The 18,401-nt window shown below is 39.9% G+C and overlaps 1 protein-coding gene across 5 annotated transcripts in view; it reads right to left on the bottom strand.

Annotated features, from left to right (window-relative positions):
- Positions 1 to 18,401, bottom strand: part of LOC111575996 (plasma membrane calcium-transporting ATPase 1-like) — a 153,092-nt gene that overhangs the window by 88,807 nt on the left and 45,884 nt on the right. For all 5 annotated transcript variants that reach the window (XM_035953448.2, XM_023281468.3, XM_055010767.1 and 2 more), the window contains exon 2: positions 6,299 to 6,630. In XM_035953448.2, the coding sequence (XP_035809341.1) occupies positions 6,299 to 6,494 (196 nt within the window). In that variant the 5' untranslated portion in view covers positions 6,495 to 6,630. The remainder of the gene's footprint in view (positions 1 to 6,298; positions 6,631 to 18,401) is intronic.

The following is an 18,401-nucleotide window of genomic DNA, read 5'->3' as shown; positions in this document are numbered from 1 at the left end:
CATGCACACAGGACACAGCCCTGTGTTTATGGTGGTTGTACTAATGAATTGTCTGCCACTGTTTTAGCTGTACATTATTAGTATTATACAGGCAAAACCTGATAGGGTTGGGTGAAATATATCGGCTACTGGTGATTGGTGAAGTGCATTGCTGGTTCGTGTTTTTTTTTGGATGACTTTTGTCATTTTATTTTGCTCATTTAATGGTTGTCCACCTTGAGAAATCAACTCAGTAAATAATTAACCTGCAAGTGTGCACTAATAGAAACTGACAGTCAGAGTTGTGAGAATTGAGCTACTTTCTGTCTGTTGTAAGTTGTTAAGATGTAAGTTAGCAGTCTGTAGCTGGAGCCACAATGAGTTTTATGTCAACAGAGGTGATTAAGTTACTGTCATCACTCAAGTGTGTAGATAAGTTCAAATTTCAACAGTTATCCAAATGTGTTTACTGCCACAGAAAAATAAATAAAGGCTGGTTCATGCAATGTTCCTGTAACATTTCTCCCTCTCCTCATCACTGCAGAGCTGGTTCAGACAGTAAAGGCTTGTTAGAGCCAAAATAGTGTAAAGACACTAAAACCTGAGATCTCTCTGTCGTCATTTGTAGCCTCAGATTCTTACATGCTCGTGACAGCTTAATGGAAGAGTTAAGTAACCTAGAGTTGTTGTCAGAGTCGTGTTAAAAACAGATTAGTCTCACAAAGCCGACCATTCTGCAGTATAGAACAGTGGTCACGTTTACATGAAGTTTTTTAATTCGGAATTATTAATTCGGAATTAACTCATTCGGAATTCAAGATTTGTACTTCGCGTTTACATGGAAATATCAATTCTGAATTAATGTTTACATGGACCGCACGTTTATCCCCTTTCTTAATTCTGCTTTAACGCTGGGGCGTTGGAAAGGATTCTGATTGGACAGGGAGTGGACGTGACGTATCCCTGTTTACCGGAAGAAAACAAACTCCATTTGCCGCGGCATTTCTTTTCCCCAACAACATGGAGGAATAACTAATAAGCACGCTTTTCGCTTTGCTTTTTATTGTCGTTTTGAAACAGCAACTCGACAATGGTGTACTACTTCTGTTGCGTCACTTGAGCAGGAGAAGAGAGATGGAATACCGGAGAAGGGAGGCAGACGACCAAGCTGTGTACGTTGCTACATCATCGCTACGTGAGGAGCCAAGCATGTGCAGAATGACCGGAATTAACTAAAGCGGAATTAACTGTATACATGAATAGAACGTACACAGGAATCAGTTTATTTGGAATTAACATCGGAATAAACCAGGTAGGTTATTCGGAATTAAGTTTATTTGGAATTAACTTTTTAATTCGGAATTAAGTGTTTACAAGGAGATTTTAAAGCGGAATTAACTTAATTTGTAATTTTTTCAACACAATCCAGCCTTCTCTGCTCAGGGTGAAGCTTGAAGGAGCAGGAGTAGACTGTCACCTGGCTGCTTGGACCATCGACTACCTCACCAACAGACCACAGTACGTGAGGCTTCAGGACTGTGTGTCTGATGTGGTAGTCAGCAGCATGGGGGCCCCACTGGGGACAGTGCTCTCCCCCTTTCTCTTCACCCTGTACACATCGGACTTCCACTACAACTCTGGGAGCTGTCACCTCCAGAAGTTCTCCGATGATACAGTCATTGTCGGGTGTGTATCTGAAGGGGACGAGCGGGAGTACAGGACGGTCATCTCTGACTTTGTTGACTGGTGTGAGCAAAACCATCTGCAGCTCAACGCCAGTAAGACGAAGGAGATGATCGTGGACTTCAGCAGGAGGAGGACACCCCAGACTGCACCGGTGGACATCCAGGGTTTGGACATTGAGATGGTGGACACATACAAATACCTGGGTGTTCACCTCAACAATAAACTGGACTGGACACACAATACAGAGGTCCTGTACAAGAAGGACCAAAGTCGTCTCCACCTGCTGAGGAGACTGAGGTCCTTTGGAGTGTGCAGGACTCTGCTCAGGACATTTTACGACTCTGTGGTAGCGTCTGCTATCTTCTATGCAGTGGTCTGCTGGGGAGCAGGGAGCACTGAAAGGGACAGAAAGAGACTAAACAGACTGGTCAGGAGGGCTGGTTCTGTCCTGGACTGTTCCCTGGACTCCGTAGAGGAGGTGGGTGAGAGGAGGATGTTGGCAAAGCTCACATCCATCATGGACAATCCCTCTCACCCACTGCATGACACTGTGGGGTCTTTAAGCAGCTCCTTCAGCAGCAGACTGAGACATCCACCCTGCAAGAAGAAGCGCTATCGCAGGTCCTTCATTCCATCTGCTATAAGACTTTACAACATCAGCATCACTGGCTGATGTTAACATAAACTGGACTCATATCATTACCACCCCAAACCATAAAATTTGCACAGCAATTCTTGCACTGCACATCTTTGCACTTTTAAACTTTATTTTTTTCTTTTAAGCCACTTTATCCTCATCTCTCACCCTTGTATATTTTGTAAATATTGTTACTACTGTTCTATTGTTGTTTTGTTCATATCACTACGTCTACTGTTGCATGGGCTGCTGTGACAATGTAAATTTCCCCTGGCGTGGGGAGAAATAAAGGACTTATCTTATCTTATCTATCTTATCTAATGATCTGCTGACAGCAAGCTGTCTAAAGATGAGACACATCCAACAGCAGAGCCTCCAACATATCATCTGGGAAAAACAAGCCGCTTTTCTGCACAGTGTGCAGCATAAAATCAGTCTAAAGTCAAAATACACATTACTGACTTCCTTTTTCATTAAAACAGTCATATAATATCCTCACCAGAGCCACTGTGATGATCAGGTTTGGGTAGTATCTATCTTTTATACCTTAATACCCTGCTAACATTGCACTGCGATATTCATACGCATATAGAATATATAGCACACATTAGTTTCAGTATTTGTTTAAAAAAAATGTTATTAAATGTTTTGACCTATACAAAGTTGTAACACTGTGAGTAAAAGTTACATGCTGTTAACAGCACAAAATATGCAGCATAATCATTTCTTCTTCCAGGGATAGACTATATCCAGTTAAACGGAGTTTTGTGGGAGTTTTGGCTGAGCACGATAGAAAAACAGGCTGATGCAAATAAAAAAGGGCTGAATAAATTAGCTTAATTAAAAGCTTAGCCTACAGTACAACTATAAATCTGGTAAAAAGTAATGATTCATTCTTAGGTGTAACATGTATGACTCCAGCAGACAAAATCATTCACGTTTCTTGGCAAGAATATTCACTTTGGCAGACGTGTGTTGAGAGCTCTGTGGGCTTCTCCTCTGTGCTGAATATTCATTCAGATGCAGCACACATGTGAAGATGTTTGCAGACCACTATGGACACTAACAGTTTGATGTGTTACTGGCTTCACCACAGCGTTCGTTAACCAAACGCAACACAGAGATTCATCTGTGTCAGCTGGCTCACCTGCATCAGCAGATCTAAACTCAAAGTCAACCTGGATGATAAAACAACAGCTATATGTACCAATGATAGGCATTTCACCAACAGCAATAAGAAAACTGTTTGATAGAATAGTCGACAGTTTCACATAAATGCTTAAGATGCAAACCACCATGAAAGCACATAACAGCAATTCAAAGTTCGGTTGCATAAACAAACCCCAGATGTGTTAACTCCTGGAACATAAACAGCTGATCATATATTAATAATGGAGCATGCTGAGCTCTGGCTCTCTCCCTGTTGACCTGTTTGTCACCTCCGTCCATCTTACTGTCATAGTGATACCCTCTTTTTTCCCAGACCAATTTAAAATAGCAAGCTGGCAGAGTAGCAAAGCAGAGTAGAGGAGTTTGGTTGGGACACAACCTCATTAGAATACGAGAAATCTAGCAGTTCACAGCTTTACTCATAGAAGAGTGTTAAAGTCACATTATCTTGACCTATGTTTTTTTGATTTTAGAATCTTTATTTCATAAATTTAACAGCATTATGGAAGACTGAACCTGAAATGTGAGTAAATCAGTACATAATGCTGATGCAGATGTTATATTACTGAAAGACAAAAAGTAAATATAATGCAGACTGAAACTTGTCCTGTACCACACACTCAGTTTCATTCTGTGTGTTTGCCCTCAATCTTACATTCAGGTTTCCCCCACTTTTACACCCCCCTCTCTGCAGTGAAAATATAATTACAGTTTCTTCATTAAAGTGAGTAATTTCTTGCGTGGAGGACGCGACTACAGCTGTCCTCTGATTACTAAATGGAACAGAGCAATGATCTATGGAGCCATTAGGGGAACGGGCTGGAACTAATTTCAATCCTGGAATGGACCGATGGCTGCAAACACACACACACACACAATAACACACAGGGATAAAAGGATGAGAGAGGGAGAGAGAAATAACAAACAGCAGCATGTCAGCCATTTTCTGGTCTCACATGGAGCTCTGACTGAAATCCAACTGATCATCTATCACCACTAAATAAGAAGCAAGTCCATCTTTACTAAACCTGTTCGTATGACACCTGTCACCTCCTGATCTGTGTGTCTGCTGAATGCAATTACAGACACATTTTAATCAATACACTGGCTGTACCAGTTACACTATAGTGACCTGCAGAGCTGCACACAGCCTCAACAACGACAAGCTCCACTGAGATCCTCATGCTTATCATCATTAGTGAAGTGACTAAAAACACCCACGACCCTGTACCCCCACCACCTTAATATCAGGTTTATAGCTACAATCTATATCTGGTGAGTCAGACAATTTTCTATAGTAGCCCAGAACAGACAAACAAAACACTGACACTAGAAAGAGCCTGTTGCATTTTACACTGAAGAAGCTGGTGTTGTAGGTTCTCATACATGTTGATGGAGAGGTGACGGAAGGAGATTCATTTGGCTACATTTACAGTCTAGCAACTACTAACCACAACCACCCTCCTACTCATAAAACCAAGAGAGATTCTTTGATTTTTATGTGTGTGTGTGTGTGTGTGTTTAAGTTTAAACTGTTAAAGTCTAGCTGTTATTCTTTTCAGTTGTTTTGTCCCCAAAAAGATGAAAAAATACATTTGTTGATGATTATCTTAACTGCGCATTCCTGAAGTGATCAAGTTGGTCCATGTCGGAACCATTTTAAGTTTTAAGTCAAGTGAAGGCCGGAAAAAGGCTTTCTATGACATACAGTGAATTATAGGTTGAGTTGTTTTCTGATCAGGAATCTGACAAATTGGCTGTTAATATTATTACCATCATAACAAAGCAGTGACAAGGAAATTAGATATAATGATGAGAGGAATGAAAAAAAATGATTTATTTTAAGTAAATTCATTTTTATCAATCAAGTAATAAAAAAAATCTCAAAGTAATTGATTAATTAGTCATTACAATAATTGACTAATGAAGAAAAACAATAGTGAAACTAACATCAAAAATAATTCTCAGGTATAGCACTAAACTGCAGCATAGTCAGACCCATGCAGAAAGACGGTTGGTGTTAACGCTCCCTCTCACAGAGTTTGAGTGTTTCAATAACCCACAGCAGTCAGTGCTGAGTGTGAAGTTGTTTGGATGAGTGGGTGGTCGATGATATTGAGAAAAATGGAGGTCGAGCAGTCAGTCTGATCCATGTTGGAGCATTGTGAACAGGAGCTGCAGCGGTTAATCACATATGAGGAACTGACTGACACGTTTCTGCTTCACTTGGTTGGCCAGTCAACATCGTCAATGATTTGATTGAATAATTAACTGACTGATTTCTAGAAGTGATTTTTAACATGACTCGGCAATAATAAAACACGAATAATAATAATAATAATATCAGCTGTTAAGCTGTCAAAGGCTGCAATTGACGTAATAATGTTGAACTTGACACAAACTGTTTCTGCTGCGTGTTTGCTTTTGATCTCTTCCTGTCACCCTCACCCTCAGGATTCACAAGCTGAAGTGTGTCGTGTAAAATCATCAGTCATAACCCATGAAGTAGGAATTAGTGTAGTGACAGCACTGAAAACACAGTTGAGCTCTGTTTAAAACTGCAAACAATCTGCAATCTGTTTTTTGTTCAACACCGTTTTTCTATAGCCAAATCTCAGCTGACTGTGAGGAGGGTCAGGTGGGAGGCAGGTAGTGATTTTCATGGAATTTCCTCTGTTTAAATACATGCCGCACAATGCTTTCACACTAAAAGTTCAATGAACAAAATGCTTCCAAGCTTTTAGGCTTATGTTTATCTATATACATAAGACAAAGTATATAACAAAGTGCAGTATGTGTCGCTTTGGTGAAATGGGCAGGTCTTACCTTCTATAGATGATGTTTTGAGGCGGCGGCAGAGTCCCTGCACATCTCCATAAGTATCCCGTATCTTGTTGACAGCTTCCCCGCTCCGCAGCTCCATCAGGCTCCTCAGTTCCATCATGGTCACCCCGAAGTCCCCATCATGGTTGCCCTCTGCAACCGAATTCCCTGGAGGGTGGTCTGCTGTGTTGTTGGCCATTTTGGTCCTCTTCACAGCAGTTTTGTCCTCTGAGTGTTTTTGTTAAAGTGATCTAGTAAACTTTGACTGTCAGTTCGCAGGAATTGTGGGTAGTGCAGTTCTCACAGGGGAGCAAACATGTTCCACTGGCGTCAGGCTGCAGAAGAAACAGAAACAAGATTTTTAGAAACTACATCTAGACTGGAAATTGAACATGCAGGAACCAAACATTGACATCTGCAGACAGATCAGTTCAGGACTCCCCCTGACGTTTTTTTCTAATTAATAGCATAGAGACTAATTTGGCCAATTAGGGAAGAGTTTCTCTTCTCAAATTATTAGAGAAGTCTTCTGAATCACTGAGGTCGTTATTACATAAACTGATTATCAGTTTGCGCTTCTCCTTGGAGACTCATGATCGTTTGATATATTTCTGTTCTCACTGAACCATCTGCTGCTGGTCTGTGGACAGAACAATCAATTTAAAAAGTTATCTTTTCTCTTATTTATGAATGATCAGAATTTGTAGTATCAAAAAACAGCATCACCAGCAAACCAGCAAACGTCTAAAAAGGATCAGTGATGATAATAACGAAAAAAAAAAGAAAACAGTATTTCATTAGACTGTCAGATGGAAACACTTAAAACCTCATGTATCCAGTAGACAGTTTAAGATCCCTTCTACAACTCAGAAAATCTATAAATCCTCTCTGTGTGTTTTTAGGTGCTCAGCTGCACGGCGAACTAAACACACTTCCAGTGTATGATGGAGCCTTTGAATTCATCAGACTGTGAATCTGTAAAAACAACATTAGGCCACATATTTAATTATAGTGAAATCAAGAAAAGATTAGATCCCATAATCAAGAGTCAGACCAGTGGTGCTGTAAGAACTAATTTAACACAGTGAGCGGACAGAAAACTGGATTCATAGATGAAGACCCAGAGGTCACTGATAAATGGACTGCAGCTCTGAGAACCAATCAAAATCCAGCAGAGGACCAGAGACCAATGAAATGGAAGAACACTGAGCCAGTGTGCGTGAGTGTCAAAAAGAGTTTGTGTGGTCAAATTGTCCATCACCACACATTATCTAAGTACACATCAAAGGCCACCCTCCATTTTTCACTGTTTGGTGATTTGTGAGATACACACACACTCGCGCGCACACACACAGTTAGAGCAGTACCAGTGCTGGTGTAGGGTCAGGCATCCTCTGGGTGCACGATGGTGGTTTAGGTTTTCCCCGCCACTTGTTTAGGTCACTGGTTCTCAAAATGAAGTGTTGGGGGCAGACTTACAGCCATTTTGATTCTCAGTTCAGATGCTGAATATGTAACATTGATAGCTTCAGCTGCCTTGTGCAACATTTTGGCACCTGGATAACAGATGAACTGTGCATCCCTGCGGTGACGCTTTTGAAAAGTAATATGAATTACGCTTCGGGGTGGTGGGTGGTACAGACAAATCTGAACACAGACATGACACACACTCTGCTCAGTCTGAACTGGGGCTTTACATTTACAGTGCAGCAACACTCATAAATCTAAAAGACAAAAACTTAAGGTTGTGTCTCAAAATCATCGTATAAATGTTTTCTTCAGTGTCACCTGTAATGTTCAACTACCTGGTATTATATCTTTACTTCAACTGCTTCAATACTCAGCAGCAGCTGTATTGATAAAGATCAGAAAGATAGCATCACATTGCACCAGCTTTAAAATCTCTGCATTGGATACCTGTGTACTTTACTATTGATTTTATGAACACTTTGGTTTTCATAAAGCTCTTAATGTCTCAGTCCTTCCTGTTTACCAAATGAATCCTCTAGAACCCTCAGATCTGCTGTAGCGGCCTTCTAATTAAACCAAAGGTCAGAACAAAAACCCAGTGAGGCACTCTTCTATTTTTATGGTTAGTCTGGTGAAATTTTAAAAAGTAATCTCAGGACTTTCCTTTTTAGTCTGACTTTTGATTTCATTTAATTATTACAATTTAGATTTTTGCATTTATAGATTTCATTATATATTTTAGCCTGTCTTATCTATTTTGTCTTTTATCACTTCTATGTTATGACTGTATTACTTTGTTTTTCTGAATTTTGACCCATGCTGCCTCAGGTGCTTCCTCGACTGTACTGACTTATGACAGAGTTTCCTTAGTCATTTTGCATTCTGCATTTATAACATGATTATGGGACAGTGGGGTAGGGGTGGATATGATGTATTGTTTTTCTTTTGTTTTTAATCCTTTTGTTTTGCAGAGCACAAACATAGTTCATTTGAATTCCTTCAGTTGCTTTTTACTGAAGCTCAGACTGTGACCTGGATGACTGACAATCGACACAGACACATTTCATTTGTATGATAAGTCCATCCAACCATTATTTACACACCGCTTAATTCTCATTAGGGTCACAGGGGGGCTGGAGTCTATCCCAGCTGACTTAGGGTGAAGGCAGGGGACACCCTGCACAGGTCACCAGTCTATCACAGGGCTACATATAGAGACAAACAATCACACTCACATTCACACCTGTGGACAATACAGAATTACCAATTAACCTCAGCCTGTTTTTTGACTGTGGGAGGAAGCTGGAGTACCTGGAGAAAATCTATGCATGCACAGGGAGAACATGCAAACTCCATGCAGACAGATCCCTGGAAGGATGGGACACGAACCTTGGGCCTTCTAGCTGCAAGGTCAAAGTGCTAACCACCAAGCCCTGTATGAAAAGCATTATACAAAATAAAGTCTGATTCAAATGGCTTATTCCAAATTCTCCATGATGCAAATTTGTTCAGTCTGAAACAAACATGAGGGGCACTGCAGTGTTTCTGTCCATTCCGCATTCATATTTCAGAAATTTCTTTTAATGATCCTAGGGCTGGGCGATAAATCGATTTTATTGATTAATTCGACTTTGTACTTAATGTCGATTTGTTTTAATGAAAATCGATTTTCTCATCAACATCCGCCACCAGCGCCTGCCGCTGGGCTCCCGTAGTTCAGAGTGCGCGAAAAGTATTTCTGAAAGCATTTGAGGCGAGAAATAATCTGTGCAGCAGCTGAATCTGTCCTCGTTTTAGGTCACCGACGCCTAGTTTAGAAGTTTGAGGACAGTTTCACGATGCGTGGAATCTCCGCACGCCGCATCCAATTTGCATAAAGCAGAAGTCAGTCTACTTTATGCAAATGAGCTGCAGCCCTCTCTGGGTAAACACACTGGATCGCACCGAAACGCACCGCAACCGGACCAGCATGCCACATGCAGCGCATTTCCAGCTGAGATCCGGTGTGTTTACCGGGAGAGGGCTGCAGCTCATTTGCATTAAGTAGACTGGACTCCAGCGAAGAGATTAGGTAGGGGGTAAAAAAAAAATCGGATAAATCGTGAATCGGGATTTTTTGTGAAAAAATCAGAGATTTTTTTTTTTTTGGCCATATCGCCCAGCCCTAAATGATCCCCATACTGTTAATTAACATGGAGAATCACAGGACTCAGATCAGTTAATATCATGTCTGAACTACTGAATGGCTTCAGAGACGTTTGAAAAAAAGACCCGAAACAGACCAGGACATTTTAGTAATTATCTAACCAGGAGTTGCATCATTTTTACAGTAAGACAACAAAGAAATGAAATTAACTGCCTGTTTTTTGTACTTTATTACACAAATAGCTGCTGATGTCATTGTGATGAAACGTGTTAATTATAGATAATGAGATTACTTAATAATACAGGCACCAAGAAGACTATTCCATTAGAGCAAACCAAATAGGTACATAATTCTACATTAATTATTCATATTCACATTAAAGAAACAGGAGTCGTTAGCATGCTCTGTTTCATTTATGACGTTTTTAATGTATGTGATGCATTTCAATATCGCAGGAAAGTTTTAGGATTATCATATCATGCTGTTTGATGTGTTTTTTGTGGCTATGATGAATGAACGTTTGCGGTCAAATCAAGTCAAGTCACTGTTACTCACACAGTACAAAGCATAAACTTAAGGTCAAGTCGTTACCAGTAGCAAAATAATACAGGTGTTACTAATTCCTTTAACAAGTTTAAATATTGTTGTCAAGACCCTATAGTGTTATTTATGATGCAAATTTACCTGAATATGTTAAATATTAAGGATTAAAACCCTATAACATTTATATATAATGCAACTCTAACCTGATTCTAATAAACATTACAGCTCATACTAGTGCTGTATTGTTCGCAAACTATGGGAATAGTACAAGAACAATTGTGAAGGAAAACAACTACTCTATCCAGAGACTCTGGTGGAGCTTCACAAACAGAACACACACACCTATTCTGTTTGTTAACACACTACCACACCCAAGTCAGTCCAAGGGTGAGTATTCCTGTCTTTAGACCTTAATAACACACCTGCTCAGCTCACACACAAGTTTTCTTGGCTGAAAAACAACTGAGTTATGTATGTGGGTGTTCTGCTAAACGAGCTGATAGATCGCACACACACATACACACTCTCACACAAACTAACACATATTGACACACTACAGGTCGACATACTGTCTGACAGAAGAACAAACACTAAATGAACTGACTTCACTGAATCAGAGGAGCTCCTCAGTGGTGAGTTTAGCTGTGATTGACACTGAGTTACATCCTCCTTAAAAGCACTATAAAAGACAGAACAATCACCATGCAATGACTCAGTCATAATGAAAAGCTGCTGAGTTATTACCCCTTTATGCAGAACTTGTATAGGCTAGTTTTGTATTGATTTTAGCAGCAACAGACAGGATGAACTATTGAGCTGGAAACAGTGCTGCTGTACGTACTGACACTGATGTGGCTGAACTGATCGAAGTGATTCCCATCAGTAAAGTCCTTTGTGATTTCTATGTTTCATATGGGAGAGAGAGAGAAAAGAAAAATGATTTGCCAAGACACAAATCAATACAGACAGAGATAAGTTCTGACAGATGATCATCTCACACCGGAGATGCTACATATGTTTTTTATGGTTTCATTTTGACCATTTTCACTTTTAATCTTGAGGCCTGCTGTCTGCTGCTGGAGGGAGACTCAACCGAGCCAGTTAGAGCCTCCATGGGAAGGACTAGTTGATGGTGATGTTATCGAGCTGTGTTACAGTTACTGTAAGAAATTCAGCCAACATGTTTATCAGGACATGACAGGAGCAGGCGTCCACTTGTCCTTGTCAAAAAGCAAATGCTCTTCATATTATTAATAAGTGGCAGATAAATTGTAAATATAAATTACAGAGGCACTATGTTGACAATCAGCAGACAAATGAGTCCAACAGAACAGGCAGAGCAGGATGATGATGGAAAATTCTCTGCACTGTTGACTGTGATCACAACTACAAATGAGCAGCTCAGAGTCTCTGCATGAAAATTGTCTCTGCTGTGACAAACTGCAGGTCTGATCGAACCGTCTTCTTTGGTTTCTCCCGCACGTTTTATAGGTGCGGTATGCATAGTTTGTGTTAACTGATGATCATTTCAGTTTAGTTATTAATCAGTTATTATTTTTTGGCATTTAGACTGTTTTTACATGCTTAATATAGTATCATTTGCATTATTATAATTTACACAGCCACAGTATTTGGTTATTTCAAACTAATGAGTTCATGAAAGCTGAGGACTAAAATAGTAGCCTGTCGCTTTAAGAAAGCGCGGCAGTCTGTGTGATGCTAGGTGCTGTGTGGGCTGAGAGGGGAGAGGAGCTCACGGTTTTTCTGACCGTGTTGGGAACGTGTTGAGAACCTGTTGAGACTGTTTAGGTTTGTGCAACGTGTCTTCTGTTTGGTTTTTTTTGTTTGTTTTTCATTCAATAAATGTGAGAAGACGAACTTTTGTGGAGGACACACTTTTTGCAACGCACGTCAGCCATAAGCTCTCTCAGGCATATGGGTTCTGTAAAGCGTCTCAAGACAATTTGACTGTAATTGGTGCTATATAAATAAAATTGAATTGAATTGAATTGGATGGTTTTATGGGAAAACCTACTACATGTTTATACATCACACACATGCACCACACAAACAACATTCTTGCACAGAGATTATTGATTATGAAATGTTTCCACCAAATAGGGCTGCATGACATTGGAAATAAAATATGCTTTATGAATATATAGCAAAAGGAAAAAGCTGTTTGAAACCTTTCTCATATGGTGAAACACTGGTAAAGGGATATGGAATAGTTTTGTGCTCTGGATGTCATTCAGATCTGTCTTTGTGCTGCTGATTTAAATGGTCAAACAAAATAATTGTGTTGCCTCCTGACAGAGAACTTAATATCTTTTTTGCAACCAAATATTTCTGTCCAGTGTTTCTCTCCCTCATCTAAGGAGCCTGCATGTCAACAAACTACATCTTCTAAATAAAAAAAAAAATCAGAGTATCCAAGGAGCCTTAAATCAGAGTAATTGGTGTTCTGTTACAGAGACTCCTTTTGTAAATTAGTCGTGGAAAATGACAGTGTGAGTTTTCTTTTTGGTACGAGGAGCAAAAAACAATTCGAAGGATTTAGTAATAGCGACAGTTAGCTAAAACTAATACCACGCCTCTGCACTAAATACTCCATCATGAAAGGTTACAATATTCAGTTTTTGGTCATTTTGGAGGCTGCAGTTTGTGGTGCCACTGAACTGTACTACAAACTCGCTTTCTTGATTTCTATCAATAATTAACACAGAGATTCATTGCTTAAACCTGGTTAATAATAGCTTAGGAAGAACACACAAGACATATTTAAACATTGCAAATAGATAACCCAGTCTACAACGCGGAACACAAATCAAAAGAGGAAAAAACAGAATTTAACTTTGAAATTTAACTCTGTGCCTGATGAGTGAAATGAAGCTACACTGGAGACTGAGTTTAACTGTGTCAAAGAGAACAGAAATAAAGTCATGAGACACTGGAGTGATCTGTAGATGACAGACAGGACATGATGTCAGGATTCAGCTATCTGTCTATAGCTGGAGCATCTATGAGGCCCAAGACAACCAGAGTTTCAGTGTGGGAGACACAGTGGATCTGTTCTTTGTCCATCTTATCAGTTAGTTACTCTGTGCGTGCGTGTTTGTGTGCGTGTGCGTGTGCGTGTGCGTGTGTGTGTGTGTGTGTGTGAACCAGCAGAGGACAGTCTGCTGTTCAGGATGGTCTGGATGCATCTGCAGAATTAGTCATGAACATTCACAATATTCCCAGAAATGTGTTTGCACTTTGGAGCAGATGACATTTTCTATTGTTTTGGTATTTCAGTGTGGAGACAAAATGTTTCAGAAAACACCTGAATATATAAACATGTAGGCATGTCTTTTCACATGTAAACAGTTTCTGAAATAATCTGCCTCAGCAAGGACATAATGTGGGTTTTGGCAGAGCACAGTGCACTACATTTGGTTAATCTAAACAAAGCCAAGCAGCAGAATGACTCATGCACACCAACATCACATCCATCACGTTGTTTTAGTCAGGAGTCAGAGGTACATGGATGCAAGGGACTGAATGGAATTACATTAAAACATTTAAAAAAGACCTTTTGCTTTTGTTCAACATTTCAAAAATAAATAAGTCAGAATCAACTGGACAGTGCAACTTCTGAATAAGATTATGTTAAAAGCTTATTATCAAATCTTATATACTCACGCTTAAATGTTTAAAATCAAAGTACACCCTTTTCCTCTGGTCTTTACTGTAAACAGGTCTTGAAAAATCATCAGTAGTTATCGGTCAACTGAAATTAAACATTTCATCGTAAGACACTTTTCTACTATTAAGCCAAGAGGTGTTTAACATAGAAAGCTTGATAAGTGATACTTGTCAAACCAAAATCAAAGAAAGAAGAGTCTAACAACAAAGCTAATATGAATTACATCATCAGGTGTGTCAGGAGCAGTGAGAAAAAGCTAATCAAGTGATTATGAGTGAAAAATGTGCATCAAAGTTCAGCAGAGTTGGAGCAGGAATTCAGTTTACTGTCACATAAATCAGTGAAAAGCAACTGAGAAACTGGACGACAGTGACGGTTGAGGTTTTACTGACTCAAGACAGTTAATCAGTGAAATAGTTGCAGATCATTTTTCAGCTTAATGAACGTCTCATGTGTCAGCTGCATCAGTGAACACCAGAAACAAACAACATGAGATGCTTGTGAGCAGCAGAACCAGCAACTGCACAGTCAGCTCAGGGGGATCAGCTGCAGAGATCAAGGACGACATTCACATCCAACTCCACAAAAAACGACAGGGTCCACGCTTAGTAACAACTCAGTCCACTTGTTGAGAAAGGTTCTGAAATATATTCAAAAGCTGTGGAAAAGGCTATAGAAAATAAACCGTAACTTTGTAAAAATCTGACAGCCAGGGTGCCAGAAAAAATACATTAAAAAATGGTACATTAAAGAATAGTTTAGGAACATATTTCCGCTTGCACATCAAATAAAGTATATAGTGGTTTCTGTTAATTCACTGATTCAGTTTTTTAATTTACTGAAAAACATTTTTTAAAAAAACATTAAAAAATCTCTTACACAATAGCAACCACCTATGAATATCAGACAAATAGAAGAGTAACAGAAATGATCTGAATTATATTAAAATTTGTATTTTCATTTTTTTTTCCCACAATAGAATCCCTTCACTAATTAAATGTTAGTAAAATTATTAGGGCTGGCCCGAATAGCAGTTTCTGGGCTCCGGATATTCGGCCCGATTAATGACGAATATCTGAATATTCGGGTTCGCTTCGTAACGTCCGGCCGGGTGGGGGGGGTATTAGGATCGGCTTATATCCTAACGTCAGACGAGGGTGCACATCGGGCGAACTAACGAGAACTAACGAGCCGTTCGCGCAACATTGCCCGACGGCGGGTGGGGGTGGGGTGGATCCGAATATTTGGATCTCAAAATAAATATCCGGATACCACCGTCACGACCGGATATTCGGGTCCAGCCCTAAAAGTTATTACAAAATGCACATAAAAACTAATTAAGTGCAGACAGTATTTATAGTTTGGCCTGTTTTCTATGGTTAACATATACAATTAGCTCCCTAAACTCTCTTAAATAACAGTAATTTCTAAAATGCCTAAAAGAAACATTTTTTACAGCACAGTTTCTTGCGACTAAAGTAGCACTTAGTTTTAGAGCTCTTGTTTGAAAATTTGTCTTATAATCAGCAGTCCTTAAATATAGGTAAAGCAGTAGTTTCAAAATGTGAATTATATCTGTTAAGTTCCATTCTGAATAAAAATTGATAAGGTTTACATTGTATTTGAGGAGGTCCATGTGATTCTCTCTGTAACACAGGAGTAGTGGCTATGATTCCTGTTCAGGCTGAGCAGGATGGAGATATGACCACCATGTATCTGAGGACATTTACTCAGTTGATGTGTCTGAAAGCAGAGGGGAAGAAATAGCTTGAGAAGAGTTGTAAACATGACACACTGAGTTAGCATGGCTAAGCTAACAACAGCAGTCCACAAGGTTGTAAATTATACAGCTTCTTATCAAACACCTCACTGAGTTTGTCCCTGAACTCACTACAGCCAATCAGTGTCCCATTTCTCTGCTGCTTTTATCATTTTCCATTGAGCTGTAAAACAAGAATTCCAACAACACTCCCTGAGTTACAGGTCAGTCTCAACACGTCAGAGTTCAAACTGAACTATCAAAAAACTGGATCCCTGTCCTGATAAACTTGCCACATCAAATTCTACTTGATGTTAGAGGCCTCAAAAGTTGCAGAAATGCCAAAGACTATTTTTAGCAGGAAATATGAACATAAATATATATACATCCATAAATGTACACTTGCAGGAACTTTCGTCAAACCATTATTGGAAGATTTTGCACTTTTGTTCTGTTTTTAAGGGTCACTAGTTAAAAAAATTATCCTTTGCTGGAGCAATTCAATCATTTGCTGCCAGAAAAAAAAAAAAAAAAACTCAGGTCTGAAAACACAAGAAATCTTCAAAATTCCACATAAATATTTAACAGAACTTGCTTTTGCATCCCAAGTTAATAAATAAACTCCCAAAAAAAATCTGAGATGGCGCAACAACATGGCTACCTGAGACAACATGGACTGAGCCTGAACACTTGGCCTCTTTTTGGTCTTTTGATATTTCAGTCAACTGTCCAGCAGCCTGCCACTAACATGAATCTGTGTCTTGTTATGGGATGATTGCAGGTATATGAATAATTGATTTGACTGTGAATTTCAAAAATCTCCTTCTCTCTCACAGACATAGTAACAGGTCAGAAAAACAGATTCCTGGCTATCTGTTCACTATCTTGTATCGTTCCTGTGTTGGGCTGCTGTTATCCTCCCTCTTCTTCCTCCATCTCTGTGCCTCTGCAGACACACCTGCTCTGCATACTAAAGGAGCAGCCTGCACCGCCCTCCACACAGACACACAATCCACTATGGAAACTCACTGCTGGCCACACCCTCCACACACACACAGCAACTTTTTTCGTTGTTGCACACAGCAACCAATCACACACACACTCACAGACCTCCTGAATCGTGCCACAGTGACTTCACACAGACATTTCCACATGCAGGGCACGTCAACCAGCCGACACTCTAGACAGCGGCACGTGTGTGTGTGTGTTTTAAAGGGAGAGCGTTGCAGCACGCCAAACACAGTAACAAGAGAGGGAAGAGAGCGAGGCCAGGAATGCAGGAGACCACACCCATATCTGCAGTCATGTGACCAGAGTGGAAAAAGGAAATCCCCACACTGCAGAGACGGAGGTGTGGACTCACTCACACACACAGCGTTGTGTTTCCAGCCCTTCTGAGGACATTGCATTGACTTATTAATTTCCTGGAGACGTACCCAAAACATTTCCCTAACACTACCCTCAAAACAAGCCTTCCCCCTGAAATGTACTGATCTATGTAATGAGAATTTGCTTCTCTGTCCAAAAAAGGGAGGCAAGTCTCCACGATGTGAGTGTTAATGCATTTATGTCACCACAACATGACTCATACAAGTGAGTCGGGCTGTAATGGTACACGTACCTGTACAAAAAATTTACGGTATGGGCCTTTTGATTCAGCACACGTGTACCAAACAAACATACTCACAGCATGTGTTGCATTTTTTTGTGTGTGGAACTCAGAGCTACACTCCCTTCCGCCAATGTGACGGCATCTGACCATGTCGGCTCCATGTATAAGTGAGCCCTCTGCTCATTTATCTGTTAACATTGCGGCGACAATTTGCTGGATGTGACCATGTAACATCATCACATTAATGGATAGACAAACGCAACCAATGGTACTTTGAGTTGTGTGAAGTGATTGAGGGAATCCTTTTCCCACATTTCAGCACCAAAAACACAACAATGGATTTTTCCTCTGAGCTTTACTGGCAGCGTCACATACCAGGAGGATCCCTATGAGACAGAGCTGCACATATTTACATACAACAGCAGTAACTTGATTAATTAGTTATAATTATAAATAACCCCAGTTGACTTAACCTCTTAAACTTCACTGGGCAGTCAAACTCATACTGTTGTTCAAACTGTGCTCAAACACACAGGGCTGTAATTTCAATTTCTGATTATAGATCATAAAATTTCCAAAGACACCAAACACCTAACTTTTGTAGGAAATGTGTCATGCAATTAAGGTAACTAGTCATCAAGTAGAAATCAGTGTTCAACCTGGACAATGAAACTGGGTGAAAAATTAAGAGTCCTGAAAATCTCACTCTTCCAGATTTACAGTTAGAACCACAGAGGGGGAGCTCTGACAGCAAGGACTCTAAACCTGAAAGATTTTTATTGAATAGCGTCAAAGCAATCCAAGACATCAGAAAAGCTGAGAGATGACTTCCTTCAGAAAGTACTCTGGCTGTTCCATTTTGAACCAAATGCAAACATCTTTTTTGAG

Source organism: Amphiprion ocellaris, chromosome 5 (genome assembly GCF_022539595.1).
Source record: "Amphiprion ocellaris isolate individual 3 ecotype Okinawa chromosome 5, ASM2253959v1, whole genome shotgun sequence".
Taxonomy (NCBI): Eukaryota; Metazoa; Chordata; class Actinopteri; family Pomacentridae; genus Amphiprion; species Amphiprion ocellaris.
This window is presented reverse-complemented; position numbering and strand designations above follow the sequence as displayed.